This window comes from Manis javanica, chromosome 15 (assembly GCF_040802235.1).
Source record: "Manis javanica isolate MJ-LG chromosome 15, MJ_LKY, whole genome shotgun sequence".
NCBI classification, from domain to species: Eukaryota; Metazoa; Chordata; class Mammalia; order Pholidota; family Manidae; genus Manis; species Manis javanica.
Window position 1 is genome coordinate 7,137,658 of NC_133170.1, and position 22,125 is coordinate 7,159,782.

Sequence of the window (22,125 nt, forward strand, 5' to 3'; positions counted from 1 at the left end):
CGGCGCTGGGACACCCACCCTGGCCCCCGTACACTCCCTACTGAACAGTGATCGCATGAGCATGACACGCTGTGAAATTTCCCCAAATGTGTCATTTCATCTTTTCATAGGAGAGGGATAGAAAAGAATAGCAGGGAGGCATCAATGAAGGAGACAGTACAGAATGTAAGTGATAGGAGGTGGCTGGTTAACACTCCGATTAGCAAGTCAGTGAGGGTTTTTTCTTCTGTTTTTTAAAGAGACTGAATCATCCGTTTGAGTTACAGTGACCTACTTTCTCCCATTAAGCCTTTCCTTGCATCCTGCTTTCTAGAGGCCGCAGGAACGTATGTACAGACGTGGATTTAAAGCAGCTGCGGGCAGCACTGCTGTCTGCAGCAAGGCGGGGCTTGGAGCTCTTACTTTATCTAGAGGAAACTGCTGATGTTGGAGATGAGAGTTGGAGGACAAATCCCCCAAAGCCAGCAGACTGTTTGAAGGTGCTTACCTGGAACAGGTGTCAGGAAGTCACCTAACATCTGGGGCCTCAGTTTCCCCAACTGCCAGATTAAAGGATTGGATTCAAGGTTACTTCAGGCTTGAGGAGTCATCGCTGATTCTCTGGTTTGGGGCTGGGGAAAACCTTGAATTTTTATTGAGCTTAGTTCAGAACTTGGCTGTTTTTGCTCATCAGCATCTAAGGTGAAAAGTAGGGATCCAAAGAGAAAAACAAAGCCCCGGCGGTTTGCTCTCCTCCGTTTGCCTTACTTGCCCTTCAGGACCGCAGGCCCAGACAATTCAAAGCCTGCCGACAGGGGCAGGGCCGTCTGGGACACAGAGAGACCGAGGCGAAGATCCCTGTTCGTTTGTTGACTTCCGCCCGGTGAACATTAGCATTCAGCCGCTAGCGCAGCCCTGGCTGCAGTTTCCTGCGAGGGCCTGTGCCTCCGCACCCCACCGCCCACCCGCAGTCTGTAAGCATCGTCTTCCTTCGCACTGACCACCTTGTTCTGATAAGAGGGTCTGAACAGTAAAGGTGAGGGGCTGTTTTGGGTCTACAATAATCAAGCACCTGAGGGATAATCAACATTTTTTGCAAGTACTTGGACCCTTAAATTACCCATATCTATTGAAAAATATTTAAAAGTCTTTATATTCAATATCAATTCAAAATCTAGAGTGTAAGCAAACTCAAAAAAGCAAAAACGTTTCCTCTGATTTCTGTCTCCTCTTGTCCCAAACCCAAAAATATCTCCCGAATCAACTCTTAATTATTCAAGGGTTCATCATTCGTGGTTCTCAAAGTACGCGTCTCCCTGACTTCTCTCTGCCTCCTGCTGTTTGTCTAATGACTTCTGAAGTGGTTTCACTGTCCAGGAGGTGGAAGTTAATTTTGGATAAAGTGAAAATGTGTGGATATTCTGCACATTGGATTGCTCTTTGCCAATTTTTCCTGTTTGGCGCGGGACTACAGCTGCTAAATTTTAGCAATTATTGTTAATTCTGAATTACAGAGAGCGTTAGAGAACAGCATGATGGCATAGGATGTTCAGGTTCATTCAGTGAGCATCGTACCCAGTGGCCATTTGTTGGGGGCTATGAGTTTGTGCCCTTTTCTTGTTTAAGAATGCCTACTGGATGCTGTATATTGCAGAACCGTGTCCGGATTATCCTAAGTTGCTAAGACCCAGACAAAATTACTCATATATATTAAATATGGTATAAAATGCTCACTGAAGAGAAAGTGCCAGAAAAAGAAATTTAAAAAATCAAAATGTCTTAATCTTGAAAAAGGTAACATAAAAGGGCACTGTAAGACCTTAAAAGCTCTCATTGCAAGAAAAAACATTTGTAACTGTGTGGTGAAGGATGTTGACTAGACTCACTGAGGTAATCATCTCACCCTACGTCCACATGGAGGATTATGTTGTACACCTGAAGCAAGTATAATGTATGTCAGTTACAGCTCAGTCAAAAAAAAGGCAGTGGAGGAGAACACAGCCGATGAATATCTGTGACATCTTCCTGTGTTTACAGATAGTAACTGCACTAGTGGGGGTGAGGGTTTAATAATATGGGGAGCTGTTGAACCACTGTGTTGTGTATTTGAAACCAACATAAGATTGTCTAGCAATAATACTTTAATTTTAAAAAAAGGCAGTGTCCTCTATGATGTTTTTGGTAATAATCAGCAAGAATATTTTAGAAAATCAAATTCCTTTATTTTAAGACCTTCGTATTTCTCTTTTCTCTTGCAGGCGAATTTGTGTTTTGTGGATATTGACAACCATTTTATTGAGTTGCCTGAGGAATTTCCCCAGTTTCCCAATAAAGTGGATTTTATCCAGGAACTCTCTGAGGTGCTGCTTCAGTTTGGGCTCCCACCAGAGGGCCGCAGCGAGAGCGCCACCAGGCTGAAGAATCTGGTTCTGAAAGACTTGGTCAACGACAAGAAGAACGGCAACGTCCTCAGCGGTAACATCAGCGTGTGTGACTTCCTGAAGGGCAACGAAACCATCGCCCGCCTCCAGGCGCTGGCCCAGCGGACCGGGGTGGCTGTGGACAAAATGGACCTGTCCTCCTCTCTGGGTGGAAAACAGAAGGATCTGAAACTCCAGTGCGAAGAGGCAGAGCTCAAGGACTACCAGCTCAACGTGCAGCTCCGAGAGGTCTTCGCCAACCGCTTCACACAGATGTTTGCCGACTATGAAGCATTTGTGATTCAGACTGCGCAGGACATGGAGTCCTGGCTCACCAGCCGGGAGCAGATGCAGAACTTTGACAAAGTAAAAAGCACCACACTTTCCCTTTCCATGGTTCTTAGTGGGCTGTGGTACTGGTTTTGTTGATTCTTTTTAAACACAGATTTTTCCTCTCTCCTGTCTCATTCAGAACTTTTCTTGACCAGTACTTCATCCTAGATAAAATAGTTGCACGGGAAAGCATGTCAAGTAGCAACGTAAGCTGGACATTGAATTGTAACTTAAACTGCCTTTAATCTCATTTGAAAATGTCCTGTACTTTGAAGATGCCCGAATTATAGAAACTCTCAAGTTTCACAGGTTTTTAAAACCTGTGAACACTCTCTGACCTTGTTGGAGTTCTATTTACTCTTGTTTTAGGATCAAGTCCAGTTCAGTGAGGCCCATTCCTTTTCTAGCAAGTCCTTACGCTTCTTTTGTGTCTTCATCCTATAATGATGTCACAACTTGTCCATGTACTGTAGTTTCAGAAGGCAAATTTTTGTCTCATTTTAGTATCAAAAGAGAGGGAAAATGAATTAAAAGTAGGCCTTATGATAATAAGTCTAAGGCTCTGTTTCGATGTTTTTGGAAAAGGAAGACAGAATGACACCGGTTTTTGACTGTCCTGCTGAAGGTGAAGCTCCTTTCTGAGGTTTACTGTAGAGTATTCTTACACCAGATTTTCTTGCCGTATCTACCAGATTTTTTAAAATTCCGGACAGAAGCACTGTGGCGTGTGTACTGCCTCTTCCACGTCGCTGGGGTGCAGTTTAGTCCCCTGCCTTCTGTGGTGGCAAGACACGAATCTGCTGTTAGAGTGAATTATGGCTTCTTGCTTAAATGGTCTCTGTGTCGTGGAAGGCCTCTCAAAGATGCTAATACATTCCAAGAAGCTAATCTACAATCTTGGAGTATCTGACAAATACGTCTTAATAAAAAATGTTTGTGAAGGTGGGCAGTATAAAAGATTATATTCCAATTTCACCAGATATTTTTTCAGGTAGAGTATATAAATGATGCTGAAGAGCTAAGTTCTGATGCACTTTATGTTTGAGAAAACTTCTTTAATGAATTAAGAAGCTTTCATTTCTCCAAATGTATTCCTGCTCTTGGATTCCTTTCTCATTAAACTTAACCACTTTTTCACATTTTTTCCTATCCAGCTGAGACCTAATCTGGATACACTTACGACTTATCCTTGGGGCAATTCAAATTCTTATCTAAACTGAGCACTAGTACTTTCTTCCTTCTCAATCTTTATATAGCTTCAAACTATAAATGGGATTCTTTTTCTACAACCCCTAGAGAAATGAAAGTTTCATGTTGGGTTCTAGTAGGCTCTCGTTTGTCACTGGGGAAGTTTACACATAATCACATAATCACATAAGCACAAATCGCATACCAGTCCTGCAAGCCAGCTCTTTGCTGACTTCAGTGTCGTAGCCCATGAGGACTTGAATATCAAAAGCCAGATATCTGGCCCATTCAGGAAAAAATAGACTATTCACTCTATAAAAAGTAAAAATCGGTATTTATCTGTAAAAATATCTTTGGAAGAGGTGAATTGATTTCTAGACATTGCTGTGAACTTTTGTCTGGCTCTTTGGATTTATGTAAATACGGTGGAGACCCTTAAATTGAGTAAGTGGGTTTCTGTACAGTTTTCAAAAGGCTTCCTAGATTTCAGAAGGAAAAATAAATATGCTAGGAAGAAACTGATGAGTATTAAGGAGAGAACCTCACGTCAGAACTTCGGTGTTTCCCCTCTGATTTCTGCCACGCTGCACCTACTCAAAAGATGAATAGCTGAGATAGGAATTAATTCACTTCCAGATTTCAGCTAATACCAACTGCAGCTAGAATTCCCAGACACATGGGGGCCCCAAGAGCCCTAGAAAAAAGTGAGCACTTTGACTTCGGAACTGGTGCCAGCTTACTGAGCCATTCTGTGCAGCAGACTGGTGACAGACGTGGGGCGGGTGGCGCACGCTTCCCAAAGGCTTGGCTCGCACTGGGTGGTTTTTCACTGTGAAGGCCCAGGCTGTTCTGTCAGCACAGGTCTGAAAGGAGACTGACCGTGAATTTCTCATCCCTCAGTCTCTTAACAGTGCTTGGGTCTAGAAAAACATCCACCTGAAGTAGAGTAAAAAGATTTCACCCATAAGCACAAATCCCATGTTGTTTTCTTTTAAGGTTATTACTTATGTATATGTCATTATTGCATCAGTTAATCACCCCAGTGCCTTATGATTTGGGGGCATATTGCATAGGCTAGAAATAAAGAGCAGAAAAAATGACCACTCTCCGGGGAAAGGGGTTAGATTGAATGGTAAGTGAGGAGGAGGATTGGCGATCATGTAGCAACGGATCCACCATCTTTCATTAATGATGCCTCTCTGTTACGTAATGGTCACGAGGAGCAGAATGGAAGTCAGTTCTGAACACTGGGATCCGTGCTAAAGACCTAAGCAATCTAAATTCCATGAACTTAAGAAGAAAATAAGGAAAAGTAGATGTTCAATTACTTTAATTTCAAACATCAGTGTTCTATGTCTTAAGATTAAAAAAGAATGACCTTAGCAACAGATGATTTTCAGATTTATCATGCGGTATCGCAATGGTCTCTTTGCATGAGTAACTTCCTGATGGTCTCATTACAGGCTTCCTTTCTGTCCGACCAGCCTGAGCCTTACCTGCCGTTTCTCTCACGCTTCATTGAAACACAGATGTTTGCCACCTTTATCGATAATAAAATCATGTCTCAGTGGGAAGAGAAAGATCCTTTGCTTCGGGTCTTTGACTTCCGGATCGAGAAGATCCGACTGTATAATGTAAGGGCACCCACCTTGAGGACATCTATCTATCAGAAATGCAGCACCTTAAAAGAAGCAGGTATATTTGTCATGCCTTTTAAAATTTACTTAAAATCCATGATCATTTCTTTTTCCACATTGTTGGCTTTATAAACCACAAAATTAATTTTCAACTTTTGACTTCACGGTTAATCCCTGTACTGTATCACAAGGTGCTCTGTATGGTCTTGTTTCCTTCTGTTTCTTTGAATTAATGTCTGTCCCGTTCCTTCTTAACATTCCTTTTCCCGTTGAAGAGGGAAAACAATAGCAACACAATGGGGAATAACTATAAGGTTGCTGTGATTTTTGTCTCATTCTCTTTGTTGCCTTAATGGAAAAAATGTCCATTTCTATTTTGCTGCTTATGTTTCCCCTTGTCACCTTATTTCCCTTCATCTAAGGGAAGATAAGTATTAATTTAAAACAGTAAATCTGAGATGCTGCCTATTCTGCATAACAGTATATTATTTTAGTGGTGCCATTAATAATAATAGCTTTATTTATTGAAATTAAATCTCTGGACTCTTGCATTCAAATTAGAGGTTCCCCAGTCCTGACACCAGTTTGTCCCTCAGAGACTTATGAGTCTTGGCCAGTCTTGTCTGGCAGTGTAATGTAGCCCATTAAATAAATAATTGTATTAATAGTCAGTGTTTACTGAGTACTTCCTGTATGCTGGCTATTACACCAGGTGTTTACATGCATCTTTGCATTCAGCGTTAAAAATGAGGGGGCACAGGCACATTTCCTTTTGTTTGTTACTAACCTCATTTTACAGTTGAGAAAACTGAGAAGTTAAATAACTTGCTTATTTATGATTGCTTAGCTAGTGATTGCTGGAGCCGTGGCTGGAACCCAGGTTGGCTGGTGCTAGCTCCTGAAGCCTTGCTACCACATCAGCTGTTCATTCAGTAAAAAATCATGTCACAATGCCCCAATCCACACAGGTTTATACATGATACCTGGTTCCTAACTCTTTCTTTGTCAAATAAACTGATGGCTCTTACCTGAGTGCCCCTCCCTGTTTACTTCTTTCCCTTCAAATGTAGAAGCTGTTTGAGAGCCATTTTTCCCCTGGAGCAAGAAGAGGCGGCAGGTGTGGAGTGTCTTGGCTCGTCTCTGTTGCTTGCCATCGCTTTGTTTAAATAGATGGAAGTCACGGGAGTAGCGCAGCCATAGTCGTAGCCTGTCTAAGGAAAGAAGCGTGTAAATAATGTCCTCAGCGAGTCTGAGCCCCCTGTTCCTCATCCTGTTGTGTCAGGTTAGAGCCCTGGAACCCCTTCAGGAAGTGCAGTTACCTGTGTTTCTGGAACTTGAGGGAGCAGACGAAAGAAACTGTCCATGCTTGTTCAGAGGGTACTCTGACTGTCAATGCTCTGACTGTCAATTTAATAGCCACGTAAAAATAATAGTATCGTGCCTTGTTGAACAAATTTCATTCCTCCCTTCCTGACAGAATTTGTTAAATGTAGATAAGCACTGATTCCTCTATTAATGTTCTTCTAGATCTTTCCAATCAAAATAGATTTTCTGTCAGCCTCTCAAAAGAGTTTGATACTCCCACTCTTACTGCAGAAATTATATCACACTCCTGAAAATGTGCCGTTATAGATTTAACATATATGAAAATGAGATTAGGCCAAAGCAATAGTCTCCCAGGAACAGCATTCATCAAAGACTTTTTTTAAAAAGTGGAAGGAGGCAGCTGGCTGTGCCCATCTCCCTTATAAATGGTGCAGGTACTGCATTTATCAGGTGGAATTGCCGTCCCCTCACCCACACCCAAAGCTGAAGCGACTGGGCTTTGGCTGGCGACACTGGGTTTTTCTTGTGTATAGTTTTTTGTCCTTTGTTTTGTGTTTGGTTTTGTTTTGCCTCCAACTAAAAAGAGTTTTGATTTGCAGGTGAACTCTTTAGTCAGAGGCAAGCGGCTCTTGATATTGTGGCACCAGAACCTCATGATTTCTCTTCAGAAAGGCAACTCGTTGATAGTAACGCAGAGTCTTGTTTTTCCTTACCAATCACAGAAAATGAGTATCGGCACAAATCCTTGAAAGTCTAACAACGGGCCCATGACCCCTCAAAGCAGGCATTTAATGATCTCTGAATGTTCAGTATTCACGGGTTGCATGATCACTGAAGGTAACATTGCATTATCCGAGGGCAACCCTAATAGAAATACCGGAGTCTTTCATTGTGAATCTTGATTTTTGTTTTTAAAAAGCTTCCTAAACTAAAGGAAAATAACTCAATATCACATGGATTTCTCTATCATTTTAAATCCAGTGGAAAAGCTGAAGCTACTTTCCCTTTTTATCCTTTTGTGAGGACAGAAGCGCTGATTGGCAGAGATAGAATTTTGTAGTATTTCCTGGAACATAAAATTGGCCTGAACTTCAGAGAATTCTGTGCTGGGAATCTAAGCATTGTTTTGCCTAAACCCTCGATTCATTAAGTGTTTATAAATACAGGAAGCACTGAGAGTATGGACAGGGTTTTGGAGAGCCAGGGGGCATCATTGAAAATTAAATACCACTTCACATTAAGACATGGCATCCTTCTGCCCAGCAGAGAACATATGGACTGTGTTTCAAGAGAAGTTCCATGTTAAAAATAAAATGAAATTCAACAAAGTTTTGGATAGATTCATATGAGTTATGAACAAAAATAAGGGAAGTTTAAAGCAGATGTCTAACATTTAGAAGTTTAAATCACAGAGGGTAACGGGGACTTCTGCGGAGTCCCCCTCAATGCTGTCGCCCAGCACAACAACTGGCCTGGGTGAAGCCCTGATCTCACGTGGGATGGCATTAAGCATGTGCTTTGGACAAGCACGGAATGTGTCATGAACACCCCTCCCCACCCAAGAAGGACATTTTTTTAGAATATGTGTGGGGAATGGCCAGCAGTCCCCAGACTGCTGGTTCTGAACAGGGCAAAATAAACTGTCCTGTGAAGAATTTATAAGAACACGTTTTTACTTCTCTTAAATCCCAAGATCAGCAGCTCGCCACAGTGTGTTCTGTGTTACCGCCCAACCACACTTACTGCCCCCTCTCCCCTTTGGTAATCTCTGGGCCAAAGATTGGAGAGCTGGTCTTGCTTCATAGATATTACATTTTTCTCTTGGAAGTGCAGTTGATAAAAACACTTAAGATCAGATTTTTTTTTACCAGAGAAACAGTTCATTGTTTCTTTGAGATATCCTCCTAGCTTGAAGTGGTTTTAAAATAGAAACATTGAGTAATTCCTCTCATTTACCTTTGGCCTATTTTATTCTTCTGAAGGCCAGTTTCTTATGCTCTGAACATTTTCTAAATGCCTGCTTACTTAATTTTTCTCTGCATTACCACTCCTGATCTAATAAACACTCCTAAGTGACTCCTACTAATGAGAATGTGATAATCGCTAAAAGTGAGGTAATAAACTTTACACCATTCCTTGTTTTTACAAATGTGGAACCATGAATATTTAATCGGTCTCTGCACAAAGAAGTGAAGTAACATAAGGCCACTGTGTGCTTGCTTTTACTTGTTTTTCGGCTCAAGGAAAAATCTTTTCTTTGCTATCACTTTCTTTAATATTGTACTTAGATCCATATTTTCATTAAGGATATTGAATTTCTCAATTAGAGGAAACTGTTACCCTACTAAACTATAGATTTTCCAACCCTGCTACCCTGTTTTTGACAAAGGCAGAAAATACCATGAAAATTAATCATCTAGTACTTCCTTAAAATTAACCTTTTGATAGTTACATTATGCTGATTACTGAAAAGCTTTTGTAAAAATGTATTTTGGAATGTCAGAAAGGCTGAGCTCCCTGTCAGTGCATGAGCAGAGGAAGTGCTACTTTTAAGGCCCTGCCAAGGAAATGTCTCTAATTTGGTATAAATTTAATTTACAGCCCAATCAATTGAGCAGCGACTGATGAAAATGGATCACACTGCCATCCACCCTCACCTACTCGATATGAAAATTGGTCAAGGCAAATACGAGCAAGGGTTCTTCCCAAAGTTACAGTCTGACGTCTTGGCCACAGGACCAGCTAACACCAAGTAAGCGTGTTCTTCACTCAAGTAGCGGGCCGAAGGGAGGAATGGCGGCTGCAGTGCCCTGCCCCTCCAGTGGTTCCGGGCCGAGCCGTTAGGCATCTGCCAATCTGGTTGCCCTTTTCAGAGACAGAGTGCATTTGAAATATGGATTGACATTCTATGAGTAGTTGACTTTTAATTCTGTCATGTAAAAAAAATCCAAAGACTCAGTATTTTTTTCTTCCTTAAGTGATGTGCAGTTGGGAAAGTGTCACCTTCAGTGGCTGTATCTAAATGTCAGGCTCGTACTGTCCGCTGGAATTAGGAAGTTAAACTCCACTTTCTGTCTTAGTTCCTAGGACTGCTGTAATAAACTACTACAGCCTTGGTGGCTTAGGGCCACAGAAATTTATTCTTTCATAGCTGGAAGTTCAAAATCGAGGAATGGACAGGGTAGGGTGTGTTCCCTCCGAGGCCTCTAAGCAAGGATATTTTTCCCCTCTCCAGCTTCCGGTGGCCCCAGGCAGTCCTTGGCTTGCAGCCATGTGACTGCAGCCTCTGCATCCCTCTTCATGGGGCTGTCATCTCTCTATGTGCAGTTCCAAATCTCTCTCTTCTTATGAGGACACTAGGCATGTGGATTAGGGCCCACCTTAATGACCCCGTCTTACCTGGATTACCACTGCAAAGACCCTATTTCCAAATAAAGCCACGTTCACAGGTATATTGGGGTTAAGACTGACTTTAACGTATCATTTGGGGGGACGCAATTCAGCCCATGATACCATCTTCGTACTTTCTAAGTATCAAGTACAAAAATTGCAAAATAACCAAAAATAAAGGTAAACCCATAATTCTATATGGTAGATGATCTATTCAGAAAATATCTGAATATGGTTAGAGTGGAGAACAGTTATTTGGGATTTTAGGTGAATACAAGTGTTTTATTAACAATTGAGTACTAAAGAAAGGTTTTATAACAATGTCTGAGCAAATGGTTGATCAACCGTTAGAGGGAATTTCATATGCTGCTTACAAAGAAAGCAAAAGCAAATAAGCAGCCTTCAGTATTTCAGCAAATGTGATCATCTTTGGTAAAATTATGCTTAGTAGCTGAGGTTTAATAATGCAAGGAACAAACTAATAAGACCAGGAATTTTCTTAACAAGACCCATTTCTCTGTTCTAAAATAAAATTAATAAAGCATTTTGTCGCACAGAGTATATAGTGACCTACTCGTTATGTCAGGCAAGTTAATGTTTATCCTTTTCTTTTCCTAAAGCCTTTTCCACTATTGCCTGCCAAGGAAATGTTTGCCATTTATATTCCAGTCCTTCCTTTTATTTATTATATAAGGTCATTAGCTGGTGTTTATAGTATTCAGTTTCCTATTTGTACTACTTATGTGAACCACTCTTACCAGTAACCTTATTTTTTATTTATATTTTTTGTAAACATTTTATGAAAAATTTAAAGATGTACCTTTGGACACTCTTAGGGAGTTACTTTGTAACAAGAATCATTCATATTCTTGTTGCAAACTATTTAATATATTTGATTTTTTATTGAATTTATTTTATTTATTTGTTTTGATATCATTAATGTATAATTACTTGAACAACATTATGGTTACTAGACTCCCCCTGTTATCAAGTCCCCCCCCACATACTCCATTACAGTCACTGTGCATCAGCGTAGTAAGATGCTATAGAATCACTGCTTGTCTTCTCTGTATATACTGCCTTTCCCGTGTCCCCCCTCTGCTACATTATGTGTGCTAATTGTAATGCCCCCTTTTCCCACTTGTCCCTCCCTTCCCACCCATCCTCCCCAGTCCCTTTTCCTTTGGTAACTATTAGTCCATTCTTGGGTTCCGTGAGTCTGCTGCTGTTTTGTTCCTTCAGTGTTTTCTTTGTTCTTATACTCCACAGAGTGAAATCATTTGGTACTTGTCTTTCTCCACCTGACTTATTTCACTGAGCATAATACTCTCTAAATCCATCCATGTTGTCACAAATGGTAGGATTTGTTTTCTTCTTATGGCTGAATAATATTCCATTGTGTATATGTACCACATCATCTTTATCCATTCATCTCCTGATGGACACTTAGGTTGCTTCCATTTCTTGGCTGTTGTAAATAGTGCTGCGATAAACATAGGGGTGCATATATCTTTTTCAAACTGGCTCCTGCATTCTTAGGGTAAATTCCTGGAAGTAGAATTCCTGGGTCAAATGGTATTTCTGTTTTTAGTTTTTTGAGGAACCTCCATACTGCTTTCCACAATGGTTGAACTAATTTACATTCCCACCAGCAGTGTAGGAAGGCTCCCCTTTCTCCACATCCTCACCAACATTTGTTGTTGTTTGTCTTTTGGATGGTGGCAATCCTAACTGCTGTGAGGTGATATCTCATTGTGGTTTTAATTTGCATTTCTCTGATAACTAGTGATGTGGAGCATCTTTTCAGGTGTCTGTTGGCCATCTTAATTTCTTCTTTGGAGAAGTGTCTGTTCAGCACCTCTGCCCATTTTTTAATTGGCTTATTTGCTTTTTGTTTGTTAAGGTGCGTGAGCCCTCTATATATTTTGGATGTCAACCCCTTATCGGATATGTCATTTATGAATATATTCTCCCATACTGTAGGATGTCTTTTAGTTCTACTGTTGGTATCCTTTGCTGTACAGAGCTTTTTTGTTTGATATAGTCCCACTTGTTCATTTTTGCTTTTGTCTCCCTTGCCCAGGGAGATATGTTCATGAAGAAGTTGCTCATGTTTATGTCCAAGAGATTTTTGCCTATGTTTTTTTTCTAAGAGTTTTATGGTTTCACGACTTACATTCAGATCTTTGATCCATTTCAAATTTACTTCTTTGTATGGGGTTAGACAGTGATCCAGTTTCATTCTCTTACATGTAGCTGTCCAGTTTTGCCAACACCACCTGTTGAAGAGGCTGTCATTTCCCCATTGTATGTCCATGGCTCCTTTATTGTATATTAATTGACCATGCATGTTTGGGTTAATATCTGGACTCTCTATTCTGTTCCTCTAGTCTGTTCTTGTACCAGTACCAAATTGTCTTGATTACTGTGGCTTTGTAGTAGTAACCCTTATTTTTTAAATCCCTGAACAAATTTTACTACCTTACACTGACCGTTTTTGCTACTATTTCCAGGGCCTCCAGGTACATTTTATTTGTTGCTTATATCTCACTCTTCTCCTTTGTTACGTAAGTTCACCAGTGGTGTTTACATTCTGCTTCAGAGTTGTTAAAGAAAAAAAATACACTCATGGCACTTGTTGAAGATGGTAAGACAGACTTCATTCAAGGGGGGCCATGGTTTGGGGGCAGGGACCCCTGCAATGAGGTCTTGCAGTGGGAGGGAGAGATTCGGCTATACTCCAGATACCACATGGGCATGTAGGACTTTATAACCAGTGAGCAGAGTGGAGGTCAGTGGGTAGAAAACTACTCAGATGAATATCAGAGGTGAGGGGAAGATTCTGCCTGGACCAAAGGATTCTTGCTGAAGACAAGGTCTACGTGATCAGACATCACCTGGGGGGTGGATGAGATGCGAGCGTGATCATGTGCCCAAGGGGGTGGGGGGCTCCTGCTAAACTGACTTAGCAAGACTCTTGCTAAGATTGAATTTATAAGGAGGTGCTCAGATGGGCCTCGGAGAAGGGTCAGGAGTCTGGAGGTTTCATCAAGCAAAAATCTTTGTCAATGTCTAGGATGCTTTTTTCTGGGTTTCCCTCTTTAATCACCTCAATTCTTTTTGTCTCTTTTTGCACTCTTACGGGGATCCTTTGCTACAGGGACATTTACAGGGATTCTACTATAAAGATGCATTATTACTTGATCTTTGCACATTTTTTTTACCCAATCATAGACCTATTCTTTTTTTTTTTACTATTTTAAGAGGGACTACCTTCTTTGCTACCATTTTTATCATAATTATTCAGTGTTCCTCTAAATAGCAGACTGAAATGAGATGATTCAGAAGCTTGAAACCTAAGGTGTGCATAAATTATTTAAAAAGCAACAAAAGCAGCCTTCTCATTTTAAGCTTTTTGTAAACTGGATACATCATTAATAAAAAAAATTTTTTTAATAATGAACTGTCAGTAATGCATTACAACCTTTCCTGAATGGCAGAAGTATAAATGCATTTTCAAATTGCGTATAGGTCTGTGGTGTCAAGGATATACCCGAGTGAATATTGTTAGAATAATAGTGTGATGAATAGTCACGGGGATGGTAACGCAAGAGCTGAGACATTTTTTAAAAGTTTAATCAAATAATACATGTTCATTAGAAAATTCAGAATATTTAGAAGTGACAGTGTAAATTCTAAAACCAACCCTAATGCTGTCACCATTAGATGTTAACATCTGGTATTAAAGCTCTTCAGTTCCGTGGATCCTGGTGTGTTTGTACATAAACATGGGCATGTGCATGTGTGCATGTCCATACTTCTTATTTTTTAATTAGAATATTGTTCAATGTGTATCTTGCTTTTTCATTCATTATTATAGTATAATTTTCCCATTATTTACCATCCTGTAACTTGATTTTTCTTAATGACTGTATGATATTTCATTGTATAGCATCCTCTTCTATTGAACATCTAGGTTGTTGTGAGCAAATTTACTCCATTCTAAGTAACTGTTGGTTATAAAAATTTCCTTGAACTCAAAAGCTTTTTGGGGAAATTATATGTTAAACATATAGATGGAGTGGCAGACATACCCCTAACTTCAGGAACATTTAAAAAGCTAAAATGTGGGTCTTGGAATAAGGACACACACAGAATTTGTTATTGCATATATGATATAATGAACATCTATAAGCCTAAATGTTAGACTGCATCCCTGCTTATTTAGGGTGTATTTTTAGAAGAGGCAGGTGATGTAATAGACTCTGCCAGTGTAGCGGTTGACAGACATGATACCAACCTTTCGAGCGTTTATGGCAGAGAGAACTTTATAGAAAAGAGGTAAGTAATTAAAACACGCTGTGGTAACTACTCCAATTGGGGAGTGTTTGGATTGAGAAGAATCATAGAACACTTTACATGTGGCATCTCAGCTATCTGAAAGAGGAATGGAAGTTGTAGAAAACTTTGTGTACAAAGACCCCAAGGTGAGAGAACTTATCCCATTGGAAACACTGAGGCAGTTGAAAATAGCTGGAGTTTTAAGGTTGAGTCATCAGCAGTACCAATGCAGCAGAGTTTGTGTAAGCTCGGAATTGGGTAATCGCCACTGGCTGTGGCAGCCAGGTGTGTAAATGACATCATCTTGGAGAGCATTTTCAGGGGAAGAAGCTGTTCTGGAATGAACTGAACAGCCGAAGGTAACTAAGTAGAGCCCTTACATCCAAACCTCTGTTTTTAAGAATGTTTATATGAGAAGATTGAAGAAAGAGGTTTAAATATAACTATAGAGGGTCAAGAGAGAGAGCAGGAAGCTTGTACGCTGAAGGGAAATCTCAGAGAGAAAAAATGAAGATACAGCCAAGTTGGCTACTAATGCAGTAGGTTAAAAAAGGCAAGAGAGAATTGGTCAGGGATGCGGGTGGAATCAATAGTTTTGAGCCGTGGCCAATATAATTTGTCCGTTGGGATTGGAAGGAAGGTCAGGTGTCTGTGGTATGCATCGTTTAAGTAGGCGGCAGGGAGGAGGAGGCCAGGGCAGGGAATCGCTGAGGGGGACACTTGAGGGCACAGTGGGAGTTCAGGAATCATTTTTGTCGGGGCTGAGGCATTGACAAAGGGCAGGTCGGTGATTTGGGTGTAGTCATGAGGGAAATGAAGAACTCATCTACCTGGCTATGAGGACAGGGCGGTGGGAGGCGATGTTCACCCAGGGCCCAGGGCTCTGTCGGGCAGGTAAGGGAAAGGAGAGGATCCTTATAGGGAGATGCTGTGCATTTTTAACTTGTTTTTCAAGTGTCGATTGTGGTGAGGGTTGCACATGTCTGTATATACTGAAAGACACTGAATTGAATATTTAAATGGGTGAAGTGTATGGCATTTTAAGTCATGTTTCAATGAAGCTATTAATGTATTTTAAAAAGAGTTTATTGAAAAATGGGTATTATTGGTCTTTTGCTTTGAACAGTACATTCTTTCTGTTTTAAAAATGAGCGATCACTTTTTTTTGGTATGTTTGTCTTAACCTCCACCTCGGGAATGGCTCTCTTGTGCAGCCGCTGGGTCAGCCGCAGCGCCACCACGCAGCGCAGGAAGGATCGCCTCCGCCAGCACTGCGACCACATCGGGCTGGACAATGACTTGCGGGAGGTACGTGCCGCCTTCCCAGGATGCGTTGATGCAAGAGACCTGAGCTAGGCTCCCTCGGCCAGCAGGGGTCATTGGGTAGGGCTTGGGGTTCTTCTGCCTTCTTTTAAAAAAAGATTCAGTTATATTTTAAAATAGTAATCCTTTCGTTTTTACTTAAAGCAGAAAACACCCTTTTTTCCCTGCATTAAAAAAATTTTAACGTATCTAAAATCGGCTCTTAAACAAGCCTTCCTGTGTACCTTATCAAATAGAGGCTTAAGTTTAGGATAGACTTTTGGGCAATATGTCTCCTGTAGAGCAAAAAGTTTACAAGAAGCATAGCCATTTCTAAGTTTCAAGCATAATTCAAACTTAGTAAATGAAGGTGTACTTGCCTGTGTTTTGTCCTTGACTTGCCAATACCATTTAAAAAAATTTTTAAACCTATTTTAAAATTAGAGCCTCATGCCTTATTTGTACTACTTGAAAATAAAACAACAATTACACATTTGAATAATTACAAACAAGTTTTGGTTATTTCTTGTGATCCAAAGAAAAATGCAAACAGCAGATCTGTTAACTCTTTCCAAAACTCCAACGTGTAGAAATAAAGCAGAACACATCATTCCTAATATGTGTTGCTTTTTGTTGATTTGTACAGATACATATGATTTTAAACGTTTTCTTAAGAACTGAAGCATTACCCGGGCAGTGCTTTCTGTTTCTGCTCCGATACCTTCTTTTCTCCCTCCCCCTTTGCTTCGACTTCATCATACGCATGCTCGTTCTGCTTGTCTTTCTCCCCCTCCGTTTCTTTTTTGCTTCTCTGTCATGGGCACGCCGCCATCCTCCTAGCCTCCCGGGGGACTTGTGGTCTGTCAGAACTCCATGGCGTTCTGGGAGTGGGATGAGGTTCCACCTCCTCCTGCACGACTTCCTAAAAAATCCTTCTCTGAGTGCTGCCTGGTATGTTCTTGGCCCGAAAGCGCTTTGCACATAGATGTTCCTGAATCTTGTCTTTGGTGTTCCTTGAATTGCCCACGTGTGAGTGCACGTCGGTGTGCAGCGCCTCACATCACCTCCTGACGTGAATGCTCCACCTCTCTGGTTTACTGTCTGCTTCCTCTTGTGCTTGGTACCTTTCCGTGCTGGTGTGCTAACATGAGTCCTCCTGTGCTGTTGGCACGTAAACTGATCATTCGAATCCCTAGTTAATCAGTGGTATTTTTTGAGAGGTAGGGGGAGACCAGATTTACCACATTGTTTTTCTTCCAAAAGGAAAATATTTAAACTCTCTTTTATTTAAGCATTTTATCTCCATAGCATTTTAATATACCTTTCCTGATCTTTTTTTCTTTTTTCTTTAAGTTTAGTTTGACATTTAGTTATTTCCTTTATTCTTGGTCTTTGTTTTATGTGATCAGGAAATCAGGTAATCAGCATAGAATCTCAGTGCTAAAAGGAACGTGTGAGGTCACCTTGTCCAACCTGGCATGATTTTAACTGACGTCCAAAGAGGCTGACCCGTAGCTAAACGGCACACAGAGGCGGAGCTGGGTGTGCAGGTCAGGACTAGTACTCTGCCCAGTGGTACCAGGGCGCACTAAACAACTGCCCGTCTGAAGGCAGGAGTAACTTTGACTTTGACAGACATGAACAACAGCGTAGTGGAAACCTCAGAAGAAATCTGGGGTCACTTGCCTCTGTAGTGAAATGAACTTTATTCTAAAAACTCCCTGTGAACGTTTCTTTTTCTTCTCCATTTTTCATCTTGAAGAGCACCCTTTCCTACAGCTGCCCCAAAGAAAACCACGTTGTTACCCCCACTTGCTTACTGTGAAGGTGCTGCTCTGTTTCAGCAATGCGCAGAGGCAGCGTCGCTCCCCGCTGTGGGGAAGGGCTTCTGCCCCACCCCCTCCCCTCCCCTCCCCCCACCCCACCCGCCCGGGTTCTGTGCAAGTCCGCGGGATGTCGCTGTTGAGTGGCTTCCGCAGAGCCCCTCGGCAGGAGACTGCCTGTGGCCCGATTCCTTACCTGGTGGTTAGTGGCTAGGCTGCCCGTATGTGCCGGGGGCTTGGTGAATACGGCCACTCGAAGGACAGCCCTGTTCTAGCTTGTTTTCATTTATAAAACAGAGCATAAACCTCAAACTGTTAATTTTTAATCCAGTTACTGACTTTCAAAAACATATTTAGTCATACGTTTGAGAAAAAGAGAAATGTCAAGGCTTCTTCCAAGTTTGATACTTACACCTTCTTGAGAATTGAGTCTTACATGGTTCTCTCGGCATTGACATAGGTCGTAAGCGTGGAAGAGTTGAGCTGGGGGAGACACAGAACCTATCAACATCCACCAGTTACCGTCTGTCTTTATCAGCCTTTTATATCTGATTTGTAATATTCCAGATGACATTAGGACAACCCGAGATGATAGGAAATGCAGATGTCCTAATGTTCACGTAGGATCCCTGCCCTGTGTCAGGTTGGTTTTCCTGAAACTTTGCACCTCCTGCTTGAGGACTAACCTTCAGGATGTTTCCATAGACCTTGTTACACAGTTTCCCCAATGAGGAAGGATAGTTGCCTCTCATACTCACATACTGTTGCGCCAACCGTCTGAAAAAGATGTGAAGCAGAGGTGTATACACGAGAGTTGGGGAACGAAATGTGCACAGAGTTCGTCTGATTTTCAAACCTGTCCTTAAAATGCTTGCACTGCAGCCTTTTGTCAGGAGGGTTAGGAAGTAGCAGGTAAACCCATCAGTTGAATTCCTCATCAGTGGGATTTCTTAAGAAATGTGCACCAGATTTAGCAGATTATTTTTCTTCCAAAGGGGAACTAGATTCAATGTACAAACTTCCTTTTATTTAAGGAATGCAAAGGATTTTACACATCTTCACTTGAAATACCAAATTCTCCCCTTGAGATAGTAAAGATAGATCTCACATATGTGCCTGTGGGAGTGCTGGCTTGCCCTGCTCTCTCTCCCCCAACACACTGCAAGTTTTACTATGTAACTCAGAGCGGTTATTTTCTAAGTACGGTCCTTAGACACTTGGGCTTTTTGGAGACTCTGCTGTGGTCCTGATGCAGACATAAGATGTCTGGATGAGTCTTGCAGGTGGTGTAGAGAGAAGAGGGGCAGCAGGAGTCCTGCTCTGATCAGGTGTGGGGATTGTGTTTCCTGGAAATTCGCCAACCCAAGCTCAGGAGCGGTGGGCTGGGTTTCCGTGGTAGGCTGAGTCCTGCTGAATCCAGGAGTAACACGATGTGTCCATTTTCTCTGGGTTATGAAACAAGGCGAAGGAGGTACATAGCAAACACGTCCCAGAAGAGGTCTCCTGCCGTCGGAGCATGTGATACTTTTCAGAATACTTTTCTCATAGTTTCTTGTGAGGTAGATGGGCATGTTTTATGCCCATTTTATGAACAAACAAATATCCCTGAGGGTACAAAACTTTATTGAAATTATTCTAGAACCCTTGATTTTAGTGTTGTGACTTATTACAGCAAAGGCTTGGGTTGGAGAGAGATGCCCAGAGGCAAGGTGTATGTTAAGGCCCTTGATCTGTGGGGAGAGGAGTGGGGGAATCCCGTGCTCTGAGTCAGTGGGTTCCTGCAGAACCTTGGGTTTTAATCCAGACACCCCAGTTTTTTCACCACAACCATGATCCTGACTAATCACAGCCTTGGATATTCCCAATTAAAAAAACTAAACTGGATGAAATTCCATCTCATTTTGAATGAGTTTTCACCTGATTGGGTTTCTGCCACCTCATTTTCACAGGGGTACAGTTAATGGGGGGTGGGGGGTATGAATACCCTCTGCCTTTGGATGCGCTAAAATTTGAATTGCTATTGCACATATATACTTAACGGCCTTTTTCTGCATCTTGCTCTTCCTGCACTTGTTTGCATAAGGTTAAGAGGGTCAGAAAGGTACCTAATATTTATGCATTAAAAATACTCTTTAACTTGTAGAAATATATGCAAGAGGCACGAAGTTTAGGAAAAAACCTGAGGCAACCCAAATTGTCAGACCTCTCTCCTGCAGTAATCGCACAAACCAACTGGAAGTTCGTAGAAGGCTTATTAAAAGAATGTAGAATGAAGGTACGTATTACTCACTGATATGAGACTGTGAATTCCCGTGAAACTCCACGTGCAGGGGTGAGAAAAGCTGAGTCAGCCCCATTTGAGCCTGTAGCTTCGCTAAAAGAAAACTTTCTCTGGGGCATAAACCTCATGAGCTCTGAACAGAGGCCATAAACCTCACGGCTTCTCTGGCTCCTACAGGGTCAGTGATGTGGGAACAGGGTCAGTTTCTCCCACCATTTCAGCCATTGCCATCTTCCTTTCCAGGATGAACAGATCCTAAGCCAGTCAGAGGGTTGTGACAGAGATGTAGTCACTGTATGTGAAAAGCAACATGTTTTTGTGTGTGTTTTATGTGCACCTGTGTAGAACCTCATCTGTGCCTCATACATGTTTATGTATACTCACAAGGATGAAGCCTTTAGCTGTTGTAGGTTTGTCTGTATTACACACCTGTCCCCTTTCAGACACCTGTGTTTATCAGAAGTAGCAATGCAAATTGACAAAACTCAGAACATCATTTTAACGAATAGTTTCATTCATTCGACAATCAGTTCTTGAGTACCTTCCCTGCGTAGTCAACAAACGCCTCATTTTGAGCAGCATCACACGGTGCCGAGTCAGACAGACAAGACCCCTGCCTAAAGGAACTAGATTCTATCTTACTTGACATTTTATAAGAGCAGATAAGACTCATATAAGGTAGCTCATTTAAGACTAATTTCCATTTCCTTTCCATTTTTTGGTGCCTACTCACCGAGCAGAGAAGAGATAAAAGAGGGTAAGAGGAAGGGGAAAAAAAGCCTGGTTCACTTACAGATTAGGGAGTTCTAGAAAAATTTAGAGCTCCCTGTTTGTATTTTGGTTTTTGCCAAAGTGCAACCAAAATTCAGGGTAAATATCTTTAGTGTGCTAAGATGTGGGGGCTCTGGGGGCTGGTTGTGGTGACAGTATGGGGTTTCAGATTCTTACAGTACATGGGGCATAACTGCCCATTAGTATTCAAGTTAGTAACCTGAAAATCGTCATGTATGAGCATCTGCGTGGGGATAGGTTAAAACAGGATCGTAATCTCTCTGTAGTCACTCCCTGTTTCTCTGACAGACTAGCAGAAGCATACACGGTATTACCCCAGTTAGCTGACCAGAGAGACTGAGGCATTTTCTCCAGGTGCTTAAAAATCTGTGCGTAGAAGCATGAGGAAGGGGCCTGGTCTCCTGACCCCGTGGCCCGCTTGCTGGTGTTCGGCTCCTCTGCTGGGATAACACTGGTGGACACGTGATGTTTTCAGACAAAACGCATGTTGGTGGAGAAGATGGGACACGAAGCGGTGGAGCTGGGCCATGGAGAGGCAAGCATAACGGGCCTGGAGGAGAACACCTTGATCGCCAGCCTCTGCGACCTGCTGGAAAGGATCTGGAGCCACGGCCTGCAGGTCAAGCAGGTAACAGTGTCAGGAGGCCCTGCCAGATGTAGCAAGGGGAAAAATAGTTCCTAAAAATTAAAGCGTATGTTCCTTCCTTCGTCACAGGATGACTAGAAATGCACCACAGGCATTTTAATTCCTGAAAAAGAAAACTATAACCCATGACTAGGAGGCGTTTGGGACGCCTTCCTGGTGAACAGGGCAGGATACGCAGCACGTTCCCTGCAGACGCGTGTCCCTGTAGACTCCACCGAGTGTCTGCTTTTGTCACCTGTCCACAAAAAAACCTCAGTCAGCTGGAATTAGCAGTTCCTTATCTAGTTATTCAGGGTAGAAGTGGTTTCTCGCTTTTGTCCCTCTAGTCCCGTTCCTGATTTTTTTGTTGTGCTCGTGTTTCTTTCTTCCGCCGCCTTTCTCTTTCTCCTCTGGCCCCATTTTCTTCCCTCGTGGCCATTTCACACATCCAGACAGCTTGTATATGGAGGTACCCAGGTACATCTGCTGGAGCCCTTTAGCCAGCGTAGACGGACCTAATTACACACAGCTGAGCAGCAGCCACGCCGAAGTCAAAACTCTCATGTCTGTCCTTCCAGCCTTTGGCTGAGCCGCCCTTGCCCAGGCTGCCGCCAGGCTCCCCAGTGAGGCGGAGGACGACCCTCATGACCCACGGAGTCAGACGCTCAGAATGTCACCAGCTCTGAGT

At 42.0% G+C, this 22,125-nt stretch overlaps 1 protein-coding gene across 9 annotated transcripts in view; it reads left to right on the plus strand.

Annotated features, from left to right (window-relative positions):
- DENND5B (DENN domain containing 5B) overlaps window positions 1-22,125 on the plus strand; it is a 153,070-nt gene that overhangs the window by 95,352 nt on the left and 35,593 nt on the right. For 5 of the 9 annotated variants that reach the window (XM_073223371.1, XM_073223372.1, XM_073223366.1 and 2 more), the window contains 8 exons: window positions 2,238-2,765; window positions 5,384-5,615; window positions 7,483-7,569; window positions 9,485-9,635; window positions 15,829-15,922; window positions 16,757-16,867; window positions 19,883-20,014; window positions 21,288-21,440. In XM_073223371.1, coding sequence (XP_073079472.1) covers window positions 2,238-2,765; window positions 5,384-5,615; window positions 7,483-7,569; window positions 9,485-9,635; window positions 15,829-15,922; window positions 16,757-16,867; window positions 19,883-20,014; window positions 21,288-21,440 — 1,488 coding nt within the window. The remainder of the gene's footprint in view (window positions 1-2,237; window positions 2,766-5,383; window positions 5,616-7,482; window positions 7,570-9,484; window positions 9,636-15,828; window positions 15,923-16,756; window positions 16,868-19,882; window positions 20,015-21,287; window positions 21,441-22,125) is intronic. The other 4 variants (XM_037020272.2, XM_037020273.2, XM_073223369.1 and 1 more) reach the window with 3 other exon arrangements.